General features: G+C 43.1%; 1 protein-coding gene and 1 long non-coding RNA gene across 2 annotated transcripts in view; one reads left to right on the top strand and one right to left on the bottom strand.

Annotated features, from left to right (window-relative positions):
* Nucleotides 1–25,895, bottom strand: part of pde8a (phosphodiesterase 8A) — a 58,524-nt gene that overhangs the window by 18,291 nt on the left and 14,338 nt on the right. Inside the window, exons 2-10 of the mRNA XM_030414274.1 lie at nucleotides 11,472–11,528; nucleotides 6,404–6,594; nucleotides 4,353–4,409; nucleotides 4,103–4,157; nucleotides 3,705–3,793; nucleotides 2,672–2,750; nucleotides 2,159–2,299; nucleotides 555–643; nucleotides 345–396 (exon numbers count right to left, since the gene is read on the bottom strand). Of these exons, the coding sequence (XP_030270134.1) occupies nucleotides 345–396; nucleotides 555–643; nucleotides 2,159–2,299; nucleotides 2,672–2,750; nucleotides 3,705–3,793; nucleotides 4,103–4,157; nucleotides 4,353–4,409; nucleotides 6,404–6,594; nucleotides 11,472–11,528 (810 nt within the window). The remainder of the gene's footprint in view (nucleotides 1–344; nucleotides 397–554; nucleotides 644–2,158; nucleotides 2,300–2,671; nucleotides 2,751–3,704; nucleotides 3,794–4,102; nucleotides 4,158–4,352; nucleotides 4,410–6,403; nucleotides 6,595–11,471; nucleotides 11,529–25,895) is intronic.
* Nucleotides 6,474–9,452, top strand: LOC115580202 (uncharacterized). Its single transcript, XR_003983825.1, has 2 exons — nucleotides 6,474–6,612; nucleotides 8,953–9,452. It is a non-coding gene; the product is annotated as an uncharacterized LOC115580202 (long non-coding RNA).

The raw sequence follows: 25,895 nt of genomic DNA on the forward strand, positions 1-25,895 counted from the left end.
GTTCCCACATGAGGACATCGTTTTTCTTTGTTTGTTTTCCTCCAAAAACGACTTCCTGTTCAAAGGATGATGCTTCGTTTTTAATCCCTCAGAGGTCCTCCTTATTTCAGAAAGCTAGGAGAAATTAAAAGTGCACACCTAACGAGAGCTTCGGGTCGCAGGAGGTTAATGTGAGACTGCTTTTCAAAACCTGGCACTGACATAACTCCAAATGCAATTTAGCCCTTGAGTGACATCACTGGAGTAATTTTTATCAGATTACATGTGGCTTCCTCTTCCTCTTTAATTTGTTAAATTGGTGGAGTTCCCCTTTAATAATCAGTAAAACTGGAAACATGTCTTACCTTATTATTATCATTTAAAGGCCAGTTGATAGACACATAGTGTCTGATTTTTCTGTGAATGACAAAAAGGCGATTAGTGCACCGGGAAAAATAAAGGAATACAAATAGATACAATCATCAACCTTTCATATATAATCCAGTATGATTAGTCACTGGAGATGCATTTTACATTTAGCAAGACTGAACTGGTCTGGACACACGGTCACTCACCCTCCCTGTCCTATTACAGGTGTGATCTTCACATTTTGCTGAATGCTGTCTCCGTTCTTCTTTTTGGCATAATAAATCCCCTGCCACTCCTGGAGCGTGACGAGAGAGAGGACATCAAACATTTAGGAACAAAACATACGATGTGAAAATGCCCTAAAAGTGGACGGGTGACGGTGTTTGTGGCGCAGGTGAGGTGTTGAGGCGGGGTCAGAGTATATCAGAGAGCGGCGAGGCGCTTTAAAGGGTCCGGGGAGCGCTCCTGGAGTCCGACGCGCTCGTTTCATGTCCCCGCCCACCTACGGGCCGCCGGGGCAGCTTAAAAAGACCCTTCCTGCTGTTCGGCTGTCTGGGACTGACCTTCGCTCTCTGTGTAGTGAGATTACTGCACCGCCATCAACCGCTGTTCTCATGCACATGAAACAGATTGTCTGGACGGCCGGCGGTGCGGACTCACAGCACACATGGATGCACGTGCTCACATGCATGAACACACACACACACACACACACACACACACACACACACACAGAGTCTGTAGCACCTCTATGAGAGATCTAAGTGTGACGCGTTAGTCTACATACTGTACAACAGTGATGGAATGTAACTAAAGAGCTGTACTCAAGCGCAGTTTTGAGGTATTTGTACTTTACTTGAGTATTTCTGTTTTCTGCTACCTCATACTTATTGTGCTTTTTACTCTACCACATTTATTCGGTAACTTAAGTTACAAGGTAACTTTGCAGATTACGTGCTGCATCAGAACCAACTGAGCGCATGTTTCAGTTAATTTATCTTATCGACAATCAGATAAAAAATGCTGATTATCAGAGCTAATAATTGACCAGGCTTATAATCGATTGATCAATAATACCACATTTAATATCAGATATTTTAAGACTTTTACTCCAGTAGTATTCATATGAGTAACTTTCACTTTTACCGAAGTAATACTTTAACATGATTTCTTTACTTTTACTCAAGTTTGACTTTTGGGTACAGAATTAACCTTCACACTCCACTGAGGAGCTGCACCTTGTCACTTGGGTTGGGATGAAAGTACCAGTAGTACAGCTGAAACATGGATGTTGCTAACAGCTGCTAACTGTAGCAGCTCAGTTAGCCGCGTAGCGAACCGGGAAGACTGATGACGTTTACACCGCCAGCTTTGGACCGGGACTGAACACAGCCTACAAGGCAGACAGAGGCCAGGTTGACATGTACTGGGATGATTTTAAGCAGCTCAGAATGAGAGTTTGATAAAGATGACGGGTTGAGGTGGGGACAGGACAGGAGTGAGTTTATAGTCTGCAAGTTATTCATTCTTGTATTTTGAACAACAATTTGTTTGCCACATTCAAAATCATGATATTTCCAGCGATGTTGCTAACAAGTGGCTCATGTCGTCCGTGCTTGTTATAAATATCATAAACATACAAGGACATGTTGATTAATGGCCTAAAACAACCCTAAAACATATATAACACGTCAAAGATATGTATGTAATCAGAATGTAGTATCAGAAATCACAGTTATTTGATGATGAGACAAAGATAAAGAACCACACTGATGATTATGTTTGAGATTATTAGATAAATGCACATTACCTTTCCTTTCCGTATGCAGGAATTTATTGTTTCAAGGAGATCAGGCTTATTCTTCTCACTTTTAGGCACTTCTATTATTTCCTTCCCTATTAGCTCGCCTTGTTGGTAGCCCATAATGGACTCGTAGGCAGGATTCACGTACTGTGAAGGAGAAGAAACGACATGATGGTGATCGACAAACAAGTTCAGACACAGCAGCGAGGACGAAGACGATACCACCTCTGCCAAACGAAACAAAAGTTTTAAAGAGAAGCCGACACAATTTGTTGCTTATCTCACGGAGCTCAAAAACATATTCTTTATGTCGAGCATGACGCGATAACACGAGCTGCTGTTCTTTGATGTAAACATAAAGAGCCATTCAGAGCGACAGAGAGCGCCTCTATCACAGCTGAGATCTGAGATCACAAGACATGAAGAAAGAGAGGGAGGGGGAGGACGGAGAGGGAGAGAGAGATGATCCGTTCATCACAACAAAGCAGCTAGAGGTATTTAAGTTGATTAGAGACTCACCTGAATTACTTGATCTTCAGATGTGATCTCTATGGCCTCTTGGCTTTGTTCTAGAGCTGTGAAAATAGCATTTCCAGCCCTTGTACAGAAAGAGAGACAACAGAAACAGAATCTTTGTTAATAAATGCAACAAGCAAAGTGTCCTCATCCCATTCTGACGCTATGTTTTTAACGAACAGCGTCCTCGGCTTGTGTGGAGGTCAAAGGAGCGGCTGTTAACACTCCTCTTCCGTGCAGCACTACTGAAAAAAGCTGCTAACAAAGTTCCACTAATTCAATCAATCAATGAGTCTTTATTGGTATAACGCCAATTTTTACAACAAAAGTCATCTCATGACACTTTCCAAATTGCGCAGGTCTAAACTACACTCCTTGATTAATTCAATTACCCAACATTTCCCCTCCATCAGCAAACACTTGGCAACAGTGTTGAGAAAAAAACTGCCTTCTAACAGGAAGAAACCTCAGAGCAGAACCGGACTCAGTGGTGAACACTTTAACTTCCTTTATATTCTTGACCTCTATCAATTAGTTATATAAAAGCTTTTATTATGAAGCAGCAAAATTTAGAAATGTTGAGTTTACACCTGCAGTGGCTCAACACAACGGCAGAGACGGCTGAAAGAGGACAAGTTGAAAACTCATATTAGAAACAGTGACAGTGAGTTTCACTAACACGGACTCATTTGAGGGAGATGTGGGGTTTGTTACGGACTGGAGGCAGCCACGAGACGACTCCAGAGCAGATCCATCACGTGCACCGCTTGGATCAACTTGGCGCGTTATAACTGGTGATGGAGATGCAAATCGAAGTGGCTCGGTTTCACTCTGCGTGGCCAAAAGTGCTGGCGGAAAAATATCACCTCTTGTGGTAGAAAAATTGGTATTACGGGACAAGAAAGGCCGGGGCTAGCTGGTTAGCATGCTAGCTTCAGACTTGATTCTTGACATCCCTTCGACACAGGGCATAGACGTCTTTGACACAACATCAACACTGTTGTTTGTCTAAAACACTGTATAACACCAGACTCACCTGAGTTTGAACTGCGCCCGCACCTCTCCATGCTCCAACTGTAGCAGCTCATTATAGCAGGCCATCATATTGGCATTCTCCACATATCTCTGAGGGTTAGAGGACAACACGGATCAATCAAAACACATCAAAAAAAAGTTTCATATCACACCATTATTTCAATGTATCTGTTATAGGAAATGTGATAATGCTGCTTCTGCCGTGAGGAACACAGACTCAGGTTCAGGGAACTCGATGCAAACGTCTCCTGAGCAAACACAGAGCGATTTACAATCTGTGTTCCTGCCCGACACCGAGTGTTGACAGCAGGGATATAAAACATATCAAAAGAATAATACAAACACAGGCAGCAGAGGACAGACACACACACACACACACACACACACACCGTCGCTCACCCTATTAAAGCCGGCATTGATCAGGGGCATCACAGAGGCTTCCTCTCTGTCTGGCCTTAAAGAGAGAACACATGTTGTCACCCAAACACCGCCATGACAAATCTGTTTAGAGAACATCAGAAGTTTGCTTCACATGACAGGCTGCAGGCCTGCAGACGCCCGCTGAGTCAGGCATTTTAATTCTGACAATACTCCTAATCATGAGGAAAAGGACAAGAAAAGGGCAGAAAGAAAAGAGGGCTGTACGTACCTTTTCACAACGGCGACTATCACAGTGTTTTCTGAAGAGTTGACCGCTCTAATTGACCTGAATGTAAACAGAGGGAGCCTTTTAGCCAGTGAGCAGGAGGCTGGTGGAAAAGCCCATGGCATCAAATCAATGTATTTTTCAGTTTTTCACGCTCCGATTCTCCCAGGCAGGCAGAGCCCAGTGGTGGAGCTCTGCGAGCAGGCCTAGGCCTCTGAAAGAATGCAGTGTACAGGGCCACTCATCCGCCTGTGGTTTTCCCCAGCCAGTGGTCATAAAAGGCCCTTTAGTTCCCCATCGGAGGCCGTGCGTGTACACTGAACATATGGATCGGCCAAAATGAATAGGGTTAACATACACGCTGGGCAGGGTAGATGAATGTTTGTAAATGTGTTTTTGGTTTGGGCAGAGGCTAAAGATAGAGGGTGGTATGGGCAGGCACCGCTCATTTCTCATCGACATGGCTCCACTAGGTAGCATGTGACGGAAGCCAGCGAGCCCGGAATGAGCCGGACGTTTACCCCCGCACAGAGTCGCCATCACACGTGTTACCAAATGTACTGTAACACAGGAAAAGGGGTGCTAAAATCTGCCCCATCGAGATCATCTGGTCTGGATTGGCCCGGGTTGACAAGAACTAACAGAGCCCGGTTCAGCTGTGTTCACTGCATCAGTGATTGATGGCCGTGGACACTGTTACCCTGAGAGGAATGCTGCAGCTGCCAGGGGGTATTAAGAAATATCGTGGAGTAGGTCAACTAATTATTAACATTCAAAAATACTAACTACAGTGGGATCCACATTTTGAGTCATCTGAGAGAACATGAAAACAGAAGTCCAAACAGTTTGCTCAAAGTAATGAGAAAATGGCTGAAATAGCTAAAACAGCTAAATAAAGGACAAGTAATTTAAATAATAAGCTGGAATTAACAGATAATTGGTCACAAGTTAATAAGAATGGATGCATGTTTGAAATGATGGGCTAAATGGTTAAAGTAGCAAGCTAAATAATAATAAAGTAATAAAGTAATAAACTACTAGATAAATGTTTAGGATAATTAGCTAAATGGCTGAGTAGTTAGCTTTAAGTCTGATAAATGGTTAAAATAAAAAAGCACTTGACACACCTCAAATTATTAGCTTAATTTAGATGAAATAGACCAAGTTAGCTAATGGATAAATCGTTAAAATAGTTAGCTATGGAAAAATTGATAAAATTACTAAAAGTAATAGCCTACAAGTCTGAAAACTTTAGATGGTTTAAACAGTACGCTAAAAGTAGTGAATAAATGGTTACATTTCGTTGCTAAATCGCTAAAGTGGTTATCGGTTACATTTAGTCAGCTGAGGATTGGTTAGCTGTAAACGGTTGAAATATCTAAAAGTAATGGATACATGTTTGACTTCATAGCTAGCTAAACGGTTAATACGTTGGCTAAATGTTCATGGTTGAAGAAGTAAGTTTAACGTAGGATAGATGTTATAATATCAAAATGTAATGGATACATGTTTGAAATAATTAATGTAAAGTAGTAACTTAGTTTCAGCTAAAAGCCTGAATACTGGTTAAAAAAGCTAAAATGAATAAATCATTGCTTGAAATCATCAGCTTAACAGTTAAAATAATTAGCTAAGAGTTGGTTAGGAATGGACACGTGTTATACGCTCATACGCTCGGTGGTTAATAAGGTAGCTAAACGTAAATAATTTAAATAGAACATTAAAAGTTGGATAATTGGTTAAAACAGCCAAAATTAATGGATAAATCGTTAAAAATGTTCTCTTTCAACCATTCTGGTGGCACAAAAGAAAATAAATGACTGTCCTGAATTTAATGGTAACCACTTGTTTATGATTAGTCCAAAAGTCTTCAATAACATCCAGCTTGAAATCATATCACGTGCACACATGTGGAACATGGTCGGTGTTGATAAGGGCTCAGCTGAGCTGACAGGACTGTGGGGCTCCACCAGGCAAAAAAAAACAAGTTGCATGATCACTGTAGAGATACAACATGTAGTAAAAGTACATGGACGATGAGAGGACTGGCCTACCGGCATAGTGCTTCAGCGTCAAAGTGTCTGGAATGTCTGTGGTCAATGATGACGAGGTCATGATGCTTCTCCAAGAAGCATTCAAGAGCCGACTCCGGTGTTCGTGCCATGCTGCACCTGAAGGTGGCCTTCTCACATGCCCAGCAGAAGCCATTACTCTGACTGTCCTCTTTGGCAAAAACTAAAAGTACCTGCAAACAGAGAGATGAGTAAGCACAGAGAGCCAACTGACTCATTTGTATTTTTAAGTGACCTCTTGCAGTGTCAAAGGACGACTGTTATTACTGCTACCAAAGAGTTAGAGAGGGGTTTGTAAAGACATATGACGCAGATGCTGTAAATATAATAAAATATAAGATAATAATGTCTAAATGAAGATGGATCAAAGAGGGAAAAAGGTAGAGAAGCGTTTTTATGTGAAGCAGTCGACAGAATAACTGTCCAAACAGCGGGACTCAAATGTGGAAATTCGGCAAAGATGTAAAAAGGAAGAAAGTGGCTGAAAAATGATCGATTAAGTCATTTAAGGTCACGATTTGACTCGATTTAAAAATGATTTCAGCTCTGACAGCTTTGCTATTGTTAGATTTATATTTTGCCAAGTTTCAGTTTTTTTTCCTTAAAGAGAAAGAGTTATTTTACAACAACAGTTCATAAAGTTCACCAAAAATAAAGATTCTAGAGTTCAACAAAAAAGACTTTGGCAATGTTCGCAGTGCGGTGTAGTTTTGCCTCGAGTGAACCCTCCTCCTCAAAGAAATCAATAAAGGATCTCTGCAACATGAAATCATTGATAGTGTATTTGAATTCGATTGTTGAAACTGAAGGCACATTTCGAAATTAGTCAACATAATTTTTAGAAAATACAGAAAAATGCCTCTCACCATTCTCTGAAGGACAAAATGACATCTTATAATTCCTAATTTTATCTGTATCAATTGTTGACTGTTATAAATACTGAAAACCAGCACACGGAGTCGTGCCAGTGATACTGTCCTCTATCTTTAGCCTTTTGTCCGAACAACAGTCCAGTTTTTAAAGAAATTCAATTTACAAAAAACCTAAAAACATCAAATAATCACATTTGAGAAAATGGAACCGACTTGTTTCTGCTATTTTTGTTTGATGGAAAACCTAAAATTTAACGTGACCTTTCAAGATGTATTTTAAAAAAATGAATATGACTCATTGTTAGTGCAAAGTACACATCATTTTGTCAAAACAATGTTGTTTGGTTGCTGTAAAGTACGTCTGACTGAAGGATGCTAAATGTATTGACGTACGGTCTCTTAGTTTGGTTCGTCACTGCGATGCAGGCGCTCCTGTTTTCAGAAGAGGCCGGGAGTATTATTTATTTTATAACATTAGAGAGCTGCATGGCTAATGGATAAGTAGCTTTGATCCGATTAGGGAACCTGTAATAACCTCCACCCTGCACTATAGAATATGTCCAGTAACAAACAGGAGCGCAGAGCCACAGTGAAACGTGTCTCTGATGCTTCAGCGTATCAACAGCTCAGAGTTGTCAAGTCATCACTGGTGCATTCATGCTCATTTGCGCCTGTCGTCCTAATCAGCCTGCAGTGCGGGCTTGACTGTGACCTCAGGCCTCCATTGGACAGGCCCTGATTGATCAGGCCCGGCTCGTACTCGGGTGCGTCAGAGATTTTATTGTCCGCTGCCATGATCTATGACACAATTAGTCGAGGTGGCCTTGACTGCCTGCGGCCCCTCCCACCCGTCTGCCAAGGCTGTGGCAGAAAGTGCTGCTGCTACCGTCAAACCGGCCATTGAGAGCACGCTCTCGCTCTGCCAGCATACTTTCATATAACCCCTTACTTGCGTAAATACTGGACCAGAGATTTAGGCCCGCCTCCAAGAGCAGTGCTGCACTAAGAGTAGATTCATGAGTCACTCTCTCAAACAGACGTCATCTCCAACTGTTGGCAGGGAGCAGGATGAACGTAAAGAAGGGAAAGTTTGTTCTGCAGTCTTAAGTTTGCATCACACCTGTAAAACTCAGTTAGGACACAAAGGCGTGACTTTGCCGAGAAAATAGAGCCACTGTCCTCCACACAATGAGGGGATAGAGGATCGGTTGTTCTGACAGTTGTCCTGTTGATTCATTCTGACGATTGGCTTTACTTAAGTACCACAGCGCAGCTTCGTGCCTGCAGCACAGAGCTGCTGCGACTGAGCGGGGTGTTGCTAATGCAAACCATATTCCACATATGAACATTTTCCCCCTACAAGCGGCAGTAAGTGTCCGGGTCATAAATACATCACCACTGAGTCCTGCAGCTATGTTCGGTACGCACAGGGAATTAGATCAGAATTCCACATTGGGATGTTGGTAGAAAAGTCAACATTCCCGCAGAGGTGGAGGAACAGGGTAATATAGAGAGAGATAAGGACTTTTCACATGCCTGTTCTCAGACTGGACAGATACGCCTCGCTCAGTAACAACACACCCAGTCACAGCAGACATGAAAACCTCTCAGAGTACATCAAGTTTAATGTTTTTTCTCTCTTTTTTTTTTGTTGTAAAGAAACAGATGGGAAAGGCGGAGAAGGACAGCGAGAGAGAGGGGGGGGGAGAAAATGTTCGAAGGGGGTAGCGAGAGTTTTTGGCAGCGTCTGGTCGCTCTGTCTAGAAAACATCATTGTTGAAAACACAGAGGGCCGGAGCCAGATCCTGTGAGCCGCGAGAAAAGAGGAGGCGTGGAGAGGAGGAGGGCACGACGGGATCAGCTGTGAGTGACAAAAACAGGAAGGGGATATCTCTCTACCTCGTTTTCCTACTGTGGTCACACTGGAGCGCATCGGACAATAAACTGTGCTTCTCATACGCGCCGTTAAATTACAGGACGTCTGATGTGTTGTTTGTCTTCAGCTCACTTCTCATATCATCATTGTTGCACTAAGTTTAGCAGTTGTTGTGTTTTTATTTTAATTCAAATACTTGAGGGAGCTCTGCAACCGACACTCCTATTTTTATGATTGATTGTTTTTGTCTGTGGAATAAAAATAAAACTGTAAAAATCTTCAATATGACGTCTTCAAATGTCCTGTTTTGTCTCAACAAGAGTTTAAAACCCAGCGCTCAGTTCAGTCGTCAGTCGTCCTCGATCTACAGCTGACACCAGCCGTCAGTGACAGTCTGGAGGTCAGTTTATTATGACGTTATTATGACGTTGTACATTTGTGGTTTTTGTATTCATTTGAGTGTCCAAAATAACTTTAATCAAATAGTTATTGACCAAAATGTACAAGATTTGAGTCGACAACAGTAAGGAGATGTAAAGAGGGAGAAATTCACCAGACTCCCTTATAAAATCGCTCAATTTTATGAGTTGTTGAGTTTGGAGAAACTTTCTAAACTTTTTGAAATTCTGTCTCTGACAAATTCTTAATTATCAAGGCCTTCTTTTTAATTCGGCAAATGTTCAACATCAAGTTGTTTCTTTCCTTGTGTTAAAAAACACAGTTTCTGATACAGACGTTTCATAGAGGAAAGCAGCATATTTATCACTGATCTGCCTGTTTGTCACAGCTTACAGAGTCACTGTAAGTTCATACACATGGCTGATAAACCAAACAATTTTCAAGTACAAATTTTAAAACTAGCTAGCTTAAAGATTTAATTAAGCTGTACTCGTCAACAGTGCAGATTTCTTTTCAATATATGAACATCCAGATGTTCAGTGAGCAGACTGCCACAACTCAAGGTCTGACACTGCTGCACCAGTTGTGTCGATAATGTTATTGGAGAACAACACGCCGCCGTCCCAACATCACAAGACTGATTACAGCCTATCAGAGCACATCGCGCATGGCAGACGCAGCGAGATGAGACAAAGACGTAAAAGACGTAAGAAGATGTAAACAGACGGAGAGGGAGACTGGAATGTGGAGAAAAGGCGTGTTAGTGTCTCGTATCTGCAGAGAGTTTCTGATTTTCTCTCTTTGTTGCTGCTCGGGACGCTTTACCAACCCAACATGTGTCTATTTGACGTCCTGGGAATGAGACTCAACAATCAACTGTCTTTGTGGTGCGTTCAGGAACAGCTGGGACAAATGCTACAGATTCTACCTTTAACTTTAATAGTCTTTGAATTCTATTAATATGACGTGAGCTTCAGTTAGCTTTGACCACAAATGTCCTTCAGAGGGAGACTTTTTACTCTGATACTCTGAGTACATGTCCGAGCCTGTAATCTTTTACTTTTACTGGAGTAAACAAGTTTAATCAGTACTTCTACTTGTACCAGAGTCTTTCTTTCACACAAGTATCTGAGATTTCCACTGGAGGAAACAATGCGTGGACTTTTGCCACCTCTGCTTTTTGTTTGGGTTCTTCTTTTATCCCACGACCCCAAATAAATCAATATTTCTGGATACACTACTGGTTCAAGAAACGTAAAAATATGACAAAGAATGCAGTAAATCCTCACATTCGAAACAGCGAATCTTTGGCATTTTAGCTTTAAAAATTAATAACACTATTCCAAGTTCTCATGCAGCAGCAGCAGCAGCAGCACATGCCAGAGCAACAAGCAGAACACCAAACTGTATAATGAACCATTGAACGTCAGAGAATGTCCTATTCCCAGTGACGAAACCGGTCCATGGATCCTCTGTGCAGTTCTTCCATAACGTGCATTGTTCATTATGGTATGTTCTTGGTCATAAATGTTTGGCCTTGTTGCCTTGACAACCCAAGGCTGCATCGGGCACACAATACGTCCATTAACAGTTCTTTTTTTCCTTCTTCTTCTCCTCCATTGAACGTTTGCATGGGGACTTTTTTCTCCTTTCTTTAATCGCACGGCGAGGTGTGGCATCTTTGAGAAATTCAAGATTAGTTCCAACCGCAAACAAAAAGCGGGCGACGTTTTGTAAAAACTAATCCCAGAAAAATGCTCCCAAATATTGACAGTCACACCGGGGTTTGAGCTCCGCGGCTCGGCTAAAAGCCCCTAAATGATATGGATGTAGACAAACGCCTTAATGCATTCAGCACACACGCATCAATCATTCGCACGGCTGACATTTTTTTTTACGATACCTGAAGTGGGTCTTTAAATAACTTCATTGGTCCAAATTGCACCTCTGTTAATGTGGTCTGAAAGATAACAAGAAGAAAAAAAAACAAGGATTAGAAAAAAAAAATCATTCCATAAAATATTTTCAGTTTTGTGAAACAGTCATCATAACATTTTCCTCCCGTTTCATTTCCTCCGACATTATCAAAACACAGTGCAGTTTGTAGACGAGAGCTGAAGAGGTTTCACAAACACTGAAATGACCATAAAACATTCTTACTACAGCAAAGAGAGGAAACATCTCACGTTTGTTGTGATCTACGGGATGTTCGTGCACACAAATCTTTGGATTCACACACAAAGACGAGGACAGTACGTCATGCTCCCCACAGAGTGTTTACTCATGTGTACGTTACATATGTTTAGGGTCAGTTAGATCCCACAGAGACCTCAGTGAGACCTCTTTACTTCATTGTCAAGACGGAATAAACAGTATGGTTTCTTTCAGGGCCGATACAGATACCGATTATTAGAGATCAACCAACCGACAGGGAGGGAAAACCGAGGGAAAGAAACTTTTTAGAGGTTTTCCATTTCACTTCCAGTCCCCCTACTTTTATTCAATAACATTAGTCACTAGTTACTTTGCAGATTTGGATTATTCAGTGCTGATAGTCTGTCACTCGTCACAACGATCGGGGCTTTCGTACTGAGCGTAAAGTCGTAGACCCCTGGCGCCCCCTGTGGCGGGAGCAGGGTGTCATATTACGCAACACACCATAAAAGGGCATGCTAATCACGTAGCGACATAGTCAAGCAGCGTACCTGCTGAACGGGAAGAAGCTCAGCTAAAAGCACATCATAACAATTTTTTTCCTGAACAAAACACGATTCTAGAACCAGGTGACTAAACCAGAAGCAACAAAAACAGTTCATGACCACAAAGCTGGCTCGTGATCACAGTATTTCATTCTAACAGTACAAATAATATGTCAAATAAAAGCTGAGATTCAAGGCCAACAGATATATTTAGATGTAATGAATACGTGTCGTGAAATGCAAGAAGAATTAGATGCTGTGCCGTGGTTTTCAAGAGGTTTCGGGCTACAACTGCATCATTTCACTACAGTTAGGTGCAAATAACATTTTGTATTCATGCTACACCTCTGCAGAAATCTCACAAGTGTTACCTTTATTGTGTACCAAGATGTTTAATATATTCCTTGTAGATGCAGAGATACTTCAAAGTCATTTTCTGAGAATTTCAATTTATTTCGATGCCAGTTCTCATCGGGTTAAATCAGCCGCCCTCTCCAATAACAGTCCTTCAATATACTCTTAAAATATAACTTTACTTTGGATACTTTGGAGATTTCTGATTCAACTGTATGTCAGAATTGTGAAAATGAAAAATAAATTAATAAATTAATTAAATAAAAAGACACAGGTTTTCAAGTAATTACACTTTCTCTACACAAGCTTTACTCTTTTCTGTCTGCAAATAATTTAGCTTCCTTCCTGCTAAATGGGACCCAGCTCAGGGGTTAGTAACCATAGCAACCAAGCCCCTTGCGGACCGCCATCCCTCTAGAATTCCTCTCTTCTCCGTAAACAATCTACACATGTGAGGAGGAATACAGAGAGGAATTTTAGAGCATGCCGGGCGGGCCGGCAAATCACTTCTTGCTAAATTGTAAGCCTTCTGAAAAGCTCCATGAAACAACGGAGGGGGGGGGGGGGGAAAGCTGATTAGCCGTCGGTCGGAGCCAAATTGACGTCATCACGACACTAGGCCGTTTGTTGTAGCTGTCCACAAACAAGGGGAAAGGCATCAGGATGGTTACGAGCTGATGCACTGTGATCATCTGATCTTTCACAGACACGAGGACCTGGTCGCATGACGGGCTCATGTGCACTGCAGAGACAGTACGCATGTGTTGGTGTGTGTGCGGCTGTATAATGGGGCCCTAACATATGGAAATGCCACAAACTCGTGCTTTTCCAAGAAGGTCTGACCAAACAAGACCCGGTTTTCTTGTTGTCAGATATGATTTCGATGACTCTGACCACGTGTGTCAGAACAAATAACTCAGCGCTCAGTTTTATTAATTCTGATCAGAGATCCAAAACCGCACGCCGGGTTTGAAACAAAATATTCTCTCTTCTATACACTGCTGCCGGGCAAAATGTCACAGATGGTGGCCCGGCAGAAACACACCACACACAGAAATCGTGTTTCCACTGTGAACTAGCTGAGGTCAGGGTCCTGACGTATGGAATCTGGCCGCAGAGCCTCCAGCGAGCGAGAGCGGTACGCGGCGCTCCGTCTCCATCCGGGGAGGCTTTCCCTCTCTAACTGACACTGACATAACCGACACACACACATACACACACACACACACACACAGAGCTGAACCAGTCTGCCAGCCTCTTCGGGCAACATACTCCTCTTGTACAGTACACACACACTCACACTCTCACTCACACACTCACACACACCAATGAATCACTCAGCCAAGCATTTGCATCCCACAAACATCACGCTGGCACTCAACCAGAGGCAAACAAAGCAGGGGAAGTGAGCGAGCATGTAGGACAGGCAGGCGAGGACTACGGACGCGGTGCCTGCGTAATCCACGTTCCCGTCCTCTCACTATATGCTGCTGCGTTACACCAGTGTTACACTCTCTCTCTCTCTCTGTGTGTGTGTGCACGTGGACTACTCGTTAATCAGACGACAAGTTGGTCGGCCAGCAGGTCAGACTGCAAACACTTTGGGTTTGAGTTGGATGCAATGCATTCTGGTCCTTGCAGTTTGTCTTAATCGAAGTGTGTTCACCGGTCTTCGGGAGGACGTTTGAAGATGGGGACTGGAGCTTGCTACTAGATTTGGGACTTGGGAGGAATCTTTATTTATCTGTATTTATTTGTTTTAAGCTCAGCATCAACTGCCTGCAGGGTTCTGTGAAAACTGTTAAGCGTGAGAAGGTTGTGCAATCCAGTTAATAAGTAAACAACTTACAACTGATGCTCCATCATAAGAAAAGTAAACTGCATGTCCGTCTTTTTACATACACATTGTGTCTTGAACCAAAGCTGCTGCACTCGTTTAGCACAGCGTGCTACTTACATGTAAACCTAGAACTGATGGCAAGCTCGGAGAAAAGGATGGTTTTCATGGGGTTTTGTTCCAAAACACAAACATTTCTTTCAGGAATAAAAGTCAGCTGATGTTTACTGTTAAACAACACGGACGACTGTAAGAAATGTTCTGCTCGGTAAGAAAAGGACTCAAGATGGCCGATAATCATTTTTGTGACAAAGAAAGGTGCAAGGTTTAACAAACAGTAGATATCTCTTTGGGAACAAACCTGCTCATGTTTTAACATAATTCAGCAGCAACAGTGTTTTACATTTAGCTTCTGTCGCTGTGTGTTGTTGTGTTTTAAGTAAAGCTTTCATTTTCACAAGACAGTCATCTAATGATACATCACGATATCCGTCTATCATAAATCATGCTGGTGGATTTTTGTGGTTTTGCACACATTTGCTATATCATGATATAGAAATCTAAAATAAAATGTACTTAGTTTTTACTAAATGTATTTGTTAAAAATTCCTAAAGCTAAAATAAAGAAAAGAAATAAAAGACGAGAGTGACCTGACTGAGTCGGCAGCATTGCAAAATCACAACACGCTAAAATGCAACATATACAAAAAAAAATAGATCTTTAAACCGTATCGCTCGGCTCCGCTGCATATGTTGTATCAAAAATTCATAGTTTTCAGGACCAGATGACCCGTCACAGACCCTCGGGACCAAAATGAGCTCCGGGCTCTGACTGACCTCCCTGCTTCTCTCCCCCCCTCTGTGGATTGTGTTCATGCACTCTGCAGCCAGATTTTAAGGACACCTCACTAAAGCTGATGCAACGGTCCTGCAATAAATCACGAAGGTTATGATGTTCAGGAGCCGCTTTAGAGATGCAGATTCAACTTGGTGGTCAATTAGGAGGGATTCAGCTGTAGCGCTGCCAAGTTATGTTGCATCGAAAAGAGAAGGATTTAATGCAGGACTGAACTAGTTTAACCAAGCTGTGCCTTATGAAGCGACAGCTGGGGTGGAAACACACGCAAAATCATTCATATCACAATATTGTCCTGCCAAAATATTATTTTATCCATCTAGATTGTTTTGGTGTGACTTATCTGGTTACTGAAGATAATCCATATCTAATGTTTCTATTTTGAGGTGAACTGTCCCTTTAATAAATCTCTGGCTGCGTGTTGACAGTTTCGAGGCTGACAGCTTCAAACAGTCTCTCGTCACGTGATGTCACACCTTCCCTCCTCGCTGTCTGCAGACATCTCGTGCTGCGTTCAGGACGGTCGGCAGCCTCACGCGTCGCTCGTTCAACACACCTAATGTATTTACATAGCGGAGCTGCCTCTGACCCTATATCCTGCTCCCAGTGTATCCGGCCCTATAGATCTCCTCCTCCTGCTCCTCCTCCTCCTCCTCCTCCTCCTCGTCCTCCCCTCCTTCAGCCCACCAGCTTTTCTGTCTCACACTCATTGAAACACACACACCGACACACACACACACACACCATACACACTGGGAGAGTGGCTTTCCACTAAAGTGAAAAACAGGAAATTGGATGACATTGTTCGGTGCGCCGACGTCAGCAGTGAGAGATAGAAAGAGTAAACAGCTTCCTCCACCCCAGAGCTGGGACCAGGATGCGGGGAATCTTGGGATGCCTGCCCTGCTCGCGCTTCTGAGGAAAACGTGCACGGCCGCCCCGTTCGCTAACAATCTCCAGATCCCTTCGCTTCGACGCTCTCTTTGATACCACTTCAACGTCACTTCATCCTTCCTTAAAAACTGGGGCGGTTAAGTGTGGTGTTGTGTGCAGAAGCAACGTCAGACAGCATTTCCCTCCAAAGAAGGAGTCGAAGGTGTCGGTCTCGCAGCCCCGGCTCACGTGTAGACGTGTTCTGGTCTAAAAGTGTGAATCAAATGGAGATGAATCAATGTTCTTCATTAGGTCTGATTAGAGGGGAGCAGTCCCAGCCACAGGTGTGGACGCACACTCTGTACCAGACAGACAGACAGACAGACAGACACGCTGAGCTAAATGGCACCAGTGACACATCAGCCCGGCCACACGCTGCGCCGCTCAGATAGTAGTGATGGCTGCCCATGCTGCGTGCGCGCTACCTCAAAGAGAATAATTCACTTTCATGTGTGGCCACTCAGACCGTTGTGAAGTCATCGATAACAATGGGGCTTCAACCCCGCAACCAGCGCTGAGAAATCGATGGGCGGCCTGACGAACACCGTCACAGTCAGCTCAGCTACATCAAAATCACAAAACGTACGCAAGAACCACATAAACTGTACTCCATCACTGCTAAAAATAACCACACATCTTTAAATCTGGCGATAAATTCAACAATCTCCTTTTCCCCAAGATACACAAGCCTTTTAAAAAACAATCGGATTATTGAAAAATGCATCTCAAAGCTGACAACAGGGCTGTTTATCATGCAGATACAGGAGAGAGATGATGGTAGAAATCTGTGTAGGGTTGAAGTGTAATTTAAGTCACCCAATAAATAAGCAAAGACGTGTAAACACTTCCAATCAATAAAATTCGTACCAGGAGTGATGTTAATATGCAAAAGCTACAAATCTTGTTCGATAAAGAGTTTGATTATATTCACACCAGCTCGTTCTTCAGAAAATGTTATGGATTCAACCACTGATGACGATCTCGTCCTCACGTGACAAGATCAGATATATCCGAGGTTTACATTTGTACCAAACGTGTCAAATCTTCTTAGCTGACTTTAGCTGACTTTCACGTCAGCGAGTGGAGGCGACGATGGCGGTGTTATTACGGCCAAGAGGGCTGCCAAACCGCTGACGACAGATCGAGACGCAATCACGGCGTCATCAAGTTCCAACATGTTACACATGAAATGTTCAGAGTTCATTCATCTGTAACATTTATTCTAAGGATCTGGGTTGTTGGGGAGAGTGAGAGGAAGTCTGACGACACAAGAAACACAAGAAACACGAGGAACAACTGGTGATAACTTGTGTTCGTTGTCACTTAATACCAGGTGCTGAGAAACAACAGGTCGGCCTTTGTCAGCAGCAGTCATGACGTGACGTCTTATTTGATGTGAGAAAGCTCAGATCCAAAACCAAAAAAAGAACGTTTAAAAAAAAAATCAGCTTTTCAGAGTCATTTTAACGTTCAGTACACTGCCGCGGCATGTGAAGGCCTTTTGAGGCTGAAGTCATCCGATGCACCTCATTACCTCATGATCTTCACGCCCCCTTTGGTTCTGGGCCCAGTGTGAAGCAAATGATGATCATGTGACAAAGTGATGATTATGTGTCAGAATCCAGAACTGAATGTGTTGCAAGGATCTCATGTTACTACTCCGCTTTTAAGAACGACTAAAAGAATTTCTTATTGGACTTAATTCATCCATAAAACCATGACTTCAGTCCACAGGTGCTGCGGGAATCACACACACACACACACACACACACACACAATCGGTGACTCAGACCCGACTCCAACACAACTTCCCACGACACCACCACTTCCTTTCCTTCAGTGTCTTCCCTTCATTATCCCACTGATTCATACAAACACTGTTGTTTACGTGTTTTATCTCTTTCTCATCGTATTCTTTTGTTTCCTGACGAGCGGCCAGGAGGCGACTCGAGGGAGAGATGCGAAATCGCCAAAATGCTCCCACTTGTTAACCGGCCATCCCTCCTTTCCATGCCCTGATAGCAGACAGAGTGCAGGGTGAGGTGTTTTTTTTAAAGGACAAGTTCACCCAAAAATTTAAATCCAGTCAGAGATGGTAGTCCACAAAACATCTCTGGAGCTTCACAGCACGATACGCTCGGAAATTGACATTGCGATCATTTTGTCAGATGTCACATGTTGTATTTTATCTAAAACACTGATTTGTGACATATTTTACCTTCATAAAATAATTGCAGTTCTTGCCATTTCGATTATTTTGCAGATGAAGGAGCAAAATACATCTCAATACATCTTGTATAACACTCAGCTAAAAGTGTCCTAAAAGGCTTCTTTTCAAATCAATTTTGGATCCTGAGGCTTCTGAAGACTTGGATTACACTAGACAAGCTGTATTGAGACATTTTATGTTTGTTTAAAACGAAGCCCCCCGTCTACTTCGGTGGTTTAGCAGAATGCTGCAATGCTGTTTTGCTCTGAAGCTCCAGAAATGGTCTGTGGACTACGAAACATCACACCAATAATTTTTTTTTATTTTTGTGTGAACTGTTCCTTTAAACAAGCCAGCCTGTTCCGCCTGACTCTTTCATCCTTTATCTGGGCGAGTTAAAATCACCAAAAGATCCAACAGTTTGTTTGCAAGTCGTGGGTGAATGCAACAAACCGAGTCCATCACCCCGAAAATCAACGAATCATGACCAGCGCAGGCGACATCAACGCTTTAAAAAAAGGCTAAAAACAACATGTGCTATACATTTCCGACGGTCCAGTGATTCCCCCATGTGCAGATTCTGTAATAGTGTCGACATGAGGCAGTAAAAAGACCCCTGAGTGAAAGAAAACGTGCACCCTCCCCCACACAAACATAAATCAGACGTTCGTCTAACGTGTTAATGTAATTTCAGTTCAACCGTTGAGAAAAAAATAACTGCAGCCGTGTGTATTCTGGCTCTGTCCACATGTCTTATCCATGGTGACCAAGCCCACACTCAGCCAGGCAGAAGACTTTAGTTGAGTCACTGGCACGGCTGAGGGAAACTAGGCCACTGTGGATCGGTTTGTCCCAGAACATCCTCGCTTTCTCTGGATTTCTATCTCTGCCTCTCTGCCTCTCTCTCTCTCTCTCTTTCTGTCTCTCTGTGGAGGAACAGACGATGGAGGAACGACCGGCCTCCTGCAACAAACACCACCATATCCTGTAAAGACCACGCTGCCACTCAAATACTCATTTCACATCTTTAATGTGCAGAAACAGATTGTTTTTTTGGGTCGCTCGTGTTAAATCACACTCCGATGTAACGTCACGAGACGCGCCTCGCTTCGCTACAAGTGCTGGAGTGTGGACGCAGGAGAATAACCGGCTGCGGTGAATTATCATTTTACTTTCCACCTTTGATGTTTGTTATCACATCACTATATGCACATTTTATTTATCTACTAAACAAATGACATCTTCGCAATCTGTACTAATTATCTGAGAGAGAAAATGGAGCCTGAGTTGAGTTTTCTTTTCTTCCCAATGATAAAGTTTAAAAATAGACAAAGTGAGTACGACCAGAAAAGCTTTCAACTTCTTCGTCTTGTTACTCCTTTTTCGAACATGGATCGCTTTATTCGAATCATTTACTGGAACATATGTGTGTGTTACTGATGATCTTCTTTATCTTCATCATTTTAATTTTAAAAAAAAAAAAAGAAAGAACACAATTTGAGCTACATTTCATCCCTGAAAGAGTCAAAATGTCCGTATGGAGGCATCTGGTTAAAAGATATCATGATAGTCGATTTTGTCCGTATCGTCACGCCGTGCGATCTTTACTGTTTCACGCAATTAATAACTGTATATGCGTGTGTGCATGATTTCAGGGGCTGATGCCAATTATGACGTGTAAAAATGTTTAGCTGCAATAATCCTTCGAACGTGGTTATACGTACGACACGTAACGGAGCCACGATGTGTTACAGATTAAGAACCAAATGAAAGAGTGATTTAATGATCCACATTCTCCACATTATGTACAGTGTCAGGGTTGGGTGGTTTAAAATAAAAAATAATACTACAATATATAGTAATGAGGCCATATAATGATGTACACACAACAAAAGTCACCACCAGCAAAAAGGTGAGTGCCTGAGACAAGTGTTTCAGCGAGCAACACGTTATTGAACCCGAACTGATGCAGTGAGTAGATTCTCATTGTCACGAGACAAATCCTGTGGTTGTGTAAAAGATGTTTCAGAACGGTCAAATTATTTATGGACCTGCATCAAGCAAGGAGAACATCTCAGGAGGTTACTGAAACTACTGAAACTACTGAATCTACTGAATCTACTGAAATTGGGTCAACTCAACAGTCGGACTCACAGCTAAGTTTAAAAGTGAAACTAAAGAGCATTTCCACACACACAATACGAAGACAAACTCAAGGAACTGTGACTAAACTGTTCCCATCGTCACATTAGGATGGCCGACACAATCAAATATCACAATATCTATAATCATACTGTAACTTGCCTTATTGTAAGGATGAGTATTGGTACATTTTTGATAGATAATCATCAGTAATGTGGATATAATGATGACAACAGTCTGGTACGTGAAGAAAATGACATTTCTTCACTGTATTACGGCCTTTAAAACCAGGAAACGACGACACTTCGCGCCACGAATGCGACACGATATATAGTCTCATATCATGATAACGATATATAAAGCCCTCCTCGCGACGCTGTATATTGAGCGTGCACGCAGCTGACGGCTGTTGCAAATGGCTAAAATATAAATCATGACAGCAGCTCCACACATAATGTCGGAGTCAACTGAAGCCCGATCTGAGAACACACCCACAGACTTCTGAAGAATAACACACAGGGAAGAAGAGAAACACACTGAAGCCACTGATGCACACGGTGCCCCAAATACTGCGATTTCTAATCAGTCACGCATAAAAGTGCACACACATGCACGCACACACACTCATTGTTTTTTCGAGCAGTGCTTCCAGAGTACGCCCTGACCTTTATTCTGTCTGCAGTGACATCTCTCCTACCTCACCAGTGCGGAAATTCAAGCATACGGGAATGCACGCACACACACACACATCACACACACATCACATCACACACACACACACACACACATCACACACACACACACACACACACACAGAGGGAAGACACCGAGGAACTCACAGGAGGCTGAACTTGTCCTGGAATTCAGTCCCAAAACGCCCTTGAATGACGTTCGAGGTTTAAAAATACAGAGTTTGCAGAAAATGGATAGGTTAGCGTATCCTTGGTGACCTGTCCCTGTTTCTCACTGGTGCTCCGCACCTGGTGAGCATCGCCTCAGATCTCACACAGAAAAAACATCAGACGCAAACTGCTGCTGCGCTGTTATCTCTGTTTTTACAGTTCGGCGAAAGAAATTGAGAAATTAAAAAGCTGCGAGCCCAACAGCAGTGAAGAAACACTCAGGTCTTTATCTTGAGGAAAGGAAAATACTTGATATTCTGGTCCTGGTAATCAAAATAAAGGATTTATAATCACTAAAAATCTTTGGAGCCGGTCCAGTGGGTCACAGTGGGAGGTACAGCAGCTACATCATAATCCTTTGGGGCAACTGTGATTATCAAACCTGCGTCTGTTTGTTCACCGACAGACTGAGTTTCAGAGACAATTATGGACCGATTCCTAAAAAGAGAGACCTTTTTGTTAAAGGTGCAACATGTAAGAATAATTCACAAGTTCCTGAGTTGGGAATGAGACTGAAAATTCAACTCTTTAACAAACAGGTCTCTCCAGGTGGGAATGGTTTCCGCGATTGTTTCCACTTTTATCGGAAGCGTCTTTGACGGTCAGAGTTCCCCCGAAGGATTACGTCACAGCCGTTGTGGTTGTGTCGCGGCTGCCAGCTGAGGCGATCCAAGTACGAAACATTTACACACCAAACATGTAAATGTAGGGCTCGACAGAAGTCCCTTTCAAGTAAAAGTTAATATAGCGGCAAATCATATTTACGGAGTTAAAATAAAAATACTGTTGTTTCGAGCGTTTATTGAAATTAAACGATGTACGGAGTTTAGAGGGAAACGTCACTATGTGGTGGAGCTCAACTCAGACATTTTAAATGTGACCCAGATTACAAACACTACATCTTGTACGATGTCGGAAGCAGAACGTTTTGGAAAACACGAGATTACTCTTTAACGATGTGCTGTATTTTAAAAACTTGACATATTATCCCACTGTGTTAAATCCTCGTCTTAAAAAAGGCCGTGGAATAAATGTAGTAGAGTTAAAAGCTCAGTGCTTCCCTCTGAAATGTGGTGGAGCGGATGTATGAAGAAGCATAACAGGAAAAATACTCAAGCAAAGTAGAAGTACCTCAAAAAGTACCTGAGAACAGTACGCAAGTGAATGTTCTCAGTTAATGTGCAGCACTGACAGAGCTACAGCGTTCCCTCGCTCCTACAGAGGTCATCTGTTCAGTGTGTTTATATCTTTGAACGACTAAAATAAAACGTCTATTTAGATCATATACACATGTGTGTGACATCAGAGCACATGCTGCATTCCCTCAGCTCGTGACGCCGCCCGGCCTGCGTGCATACAGTACAGTGTATCCATAGAGGCGCGAGTGTGTGTGTGTGTGTGTGTGTGTGTGTGTATGAGCTGTGCGTCACTGTGCCAAGGAGAGAGTAACTGAGGCCCGGCAGCAGAGCAGCTCCTGCCGACAGGCCGAGTGACGAGGGCTGGAGACTGTGCTCAGAGCCCTCACATGCCGGCCTACAGGGATCAGAGAAGAAGAGCGGGAGCAGCAGAGAGATGTACTCATTAAACATGGAGAGAAACACAGCAGGCCGGTCGCTGCATCGCCGCACAGAAGCTCGCTGCGATGATGAAACCGAGGCTGGGATTTTTCTAAAGGGCTGCACATCGAAAGACAGATGAGACTTTGAGACCTCACCTGTGGTTGTGTTTGTCTAAATCTGGCTTTCATTAGCTCCTCGTCTTTTCATCGTAGAACCTGAACACTTCTTTTATAACCAGATTTTGGGGATCCAACAGCAATATGAGGGGAATCTAGCTTTAAAATCTGAGAGTGAGATCTTCTGAGCCCGGCGATGAAAGTCTACAAGCTATGCAAGCAGCAAGCAAGCCTGGTTAAAGGGGTAATGCAGCCACTTATTCCTGCACTCTCACCCCGTTCACACTGGCCAAAAACAGAGCTCACTTCAACAGCAGCCAGTTCTCACCTACAATGTGTCAAATACAGCCGCCTGCTGAGTGGCCTCGCGCTTGTAAGTCTGACGCTGTAGTTACCCCTCAACTTCAAGTGGCTCTCGTACGCAGTCGAATAAAAAAAGTGAGAAAATCAGCTCGAGTCAGGTTAGTCTGATGAGTCACAAACTGCTCCTTCCCTGCAATATGTGAGAAACGACCACCTGCTGAAATCATACTTAAAAACAAACTGTTTTCATCAGATTTCAACAGATTAGCAGCTAACTGCTGCTGACTTTAGCTGCCCTAAGATGGTTAGCTCAGTTAGCCGTGCAGCTAGCGGTCTGAACGAGGAGCTGGGAGCACGGGGTAAGTGTAGGTTCTAAGACCTCTTGTACGGAGCGTTGGACCTGGACGGGCTGTTGATAGCTGGCTAGCATGCTAACTTTAGCAGATATCTTCAAAATAATACAGACGTCATATCGATAAAACTGTTATTTCTCCACATTGTGTTAATTTGAAGTTTCCAACCAAAACTGATATACATTGTCCCTTTAAGTTATACAAACAAGTCAACATACGTAAGTGACATACTTGCATCAGTTATGGAGACTAGTAGTTATTTTAACCCAAAGTATTATCTTAACTTAACATGCTAGCCAAAACTGTTTTGGCGCCTAAATCTAACCAAACCACGACTGTTCGACAACTTAATTAACAGTCCGGAAGTCATAATAAGTCATAAAATGTTAACCGTTTACAACCAAAAGCTTTATTTTGCCGGTCTAGTCTGTAACATATTAGGCCCACGTAGCGTTTTTTTTTCTGAGCGGCATTAAACAGAAAGGCAAACTCGTCTACTGGCAACGGGATAGAAGTAAATTGCCTATTTTTAGCTGCTTTGCTGAAAACCCAAACAAACCACATATTTGCAGTAAGTTTGGTGTAAAAATGTTATTGTAATCAATTCCAAAACTTGGCAAGTATGAATAACGGATACTGCGATAGACCGGACCGATAATCAGCATCGTGTGTGAAGTCAACGGAGCCGACGTCCTCCGTGTCGCCCGCCAGTCCGCGGCAATTAATTACAAGACAGAAGACAGATGCAGGAGAAGCCGAGCACTTTCTCCAATGTTCACCTTCAAGGTATTTCTGTCCTTATCCAGATTACCCTGAAATCCCCATAAGACCTTGACAATCCTAAGCCACCCAGGGCTCTGGGGCAGCCCCTGACTAAAACCTCCTGCTCTTCCCCCAGCAGACCACTGTTACTGACTGCTGTTCCACTCTTTATTCACACCTACACCTCACAAATAACTCCCTCAGTTTACTGTATATATGATCCCGTCTGTAGATCTTCCTCTCACTGTTTATCAGCTGTAAATCCTGAAGCTGCTCCTCCTGCTTCCCCGGCTGACCATCAGAGTGTCATTTCTCCTTTCCCGTCTTAGCTCGTTCCAGGTGAGGTGAAAGGCCAATAAAGCAAAAGGACGAGCTAAAGGAGCTCGAGGGAGTCTAAGTGGGACACCGCCTGGTCCAGTGACACTACAGCGTACTGTAATCTTACCGGGAACCTTTCCATCGCAGTCAGCCACTCCTCCTTGTCGGTCGAGCCAAACACATGACAACGAGCTACACAAGAAGACCGTCTGGCTTGAATAAGAGATCATTAGACTACAGTCACTTTCCTGCCAGAGCCATACCCAACTGTACAATCAGCCCTGTGGCCTAAAGAGAGAGGATTAGAATTAGCAGTACACCCACGGCCGGCCACACCGCCCCTGCAACCCTGCGTGACTCCACCTCTCCGCGACAGCTTAGATGGTTTTTTTTTTTTGAAAATATCAGACGCGGTTCTCCGGGGCCGCTTCAGACGACTCGGAGAGCGTTAGATAATCACCGGACTCCCCCCACCCCCCTCCCCCCACCCTCCTCTTCACCTGCTAAAACAGGAGCGCTGATGTCACCGTTGCATGAGGGATCAGTGAGCGACACGAGCTGCAGCGCCGGGCTTGGCACACAAACCCGACTTGATTTAAACACACACCGACACAAACACAAACACTTGAATGAGGAACGGGGGGTTCGATGTCTGCGTGCCAACACACACATTCACGGACGTCGGTAAACACGCACAGACATAAAGCCCAGATTTGTTTTGCCAAAATAAAAATAAAAAACGAAGGGGTTTTTTGGTAGCAAGGCATCGACTTGTGATTATTTTCATCGTCGATTAATCTGCTTGTTTTCTAGATTAATCGATGGGTTGCTCGCCCGATAAAATGACACATTTCAGACGCTGGAACATTTGCTTGTAAACTGGTTATCGAAATAGATGCAGAATCCTTTTTTTTCTCCGTCACCTAAATGATCAACGACTAAACATTTCAAGTCTACTTTCTACTGACACCTGCTGGGATCTGG

This window comes from Sparus aurata, chromosome 4, assembly GCF_900880675.1.
Source record: "Sparus aurata chromosome 4, fSpaAur1.1, whole genome shotgun sequence".
Lineage (NCBI taxonomy): Eukaryota > Metazoa > Chordata > Actinopteri > Spariformes > Sparidae > Sparus > Sparus aurata.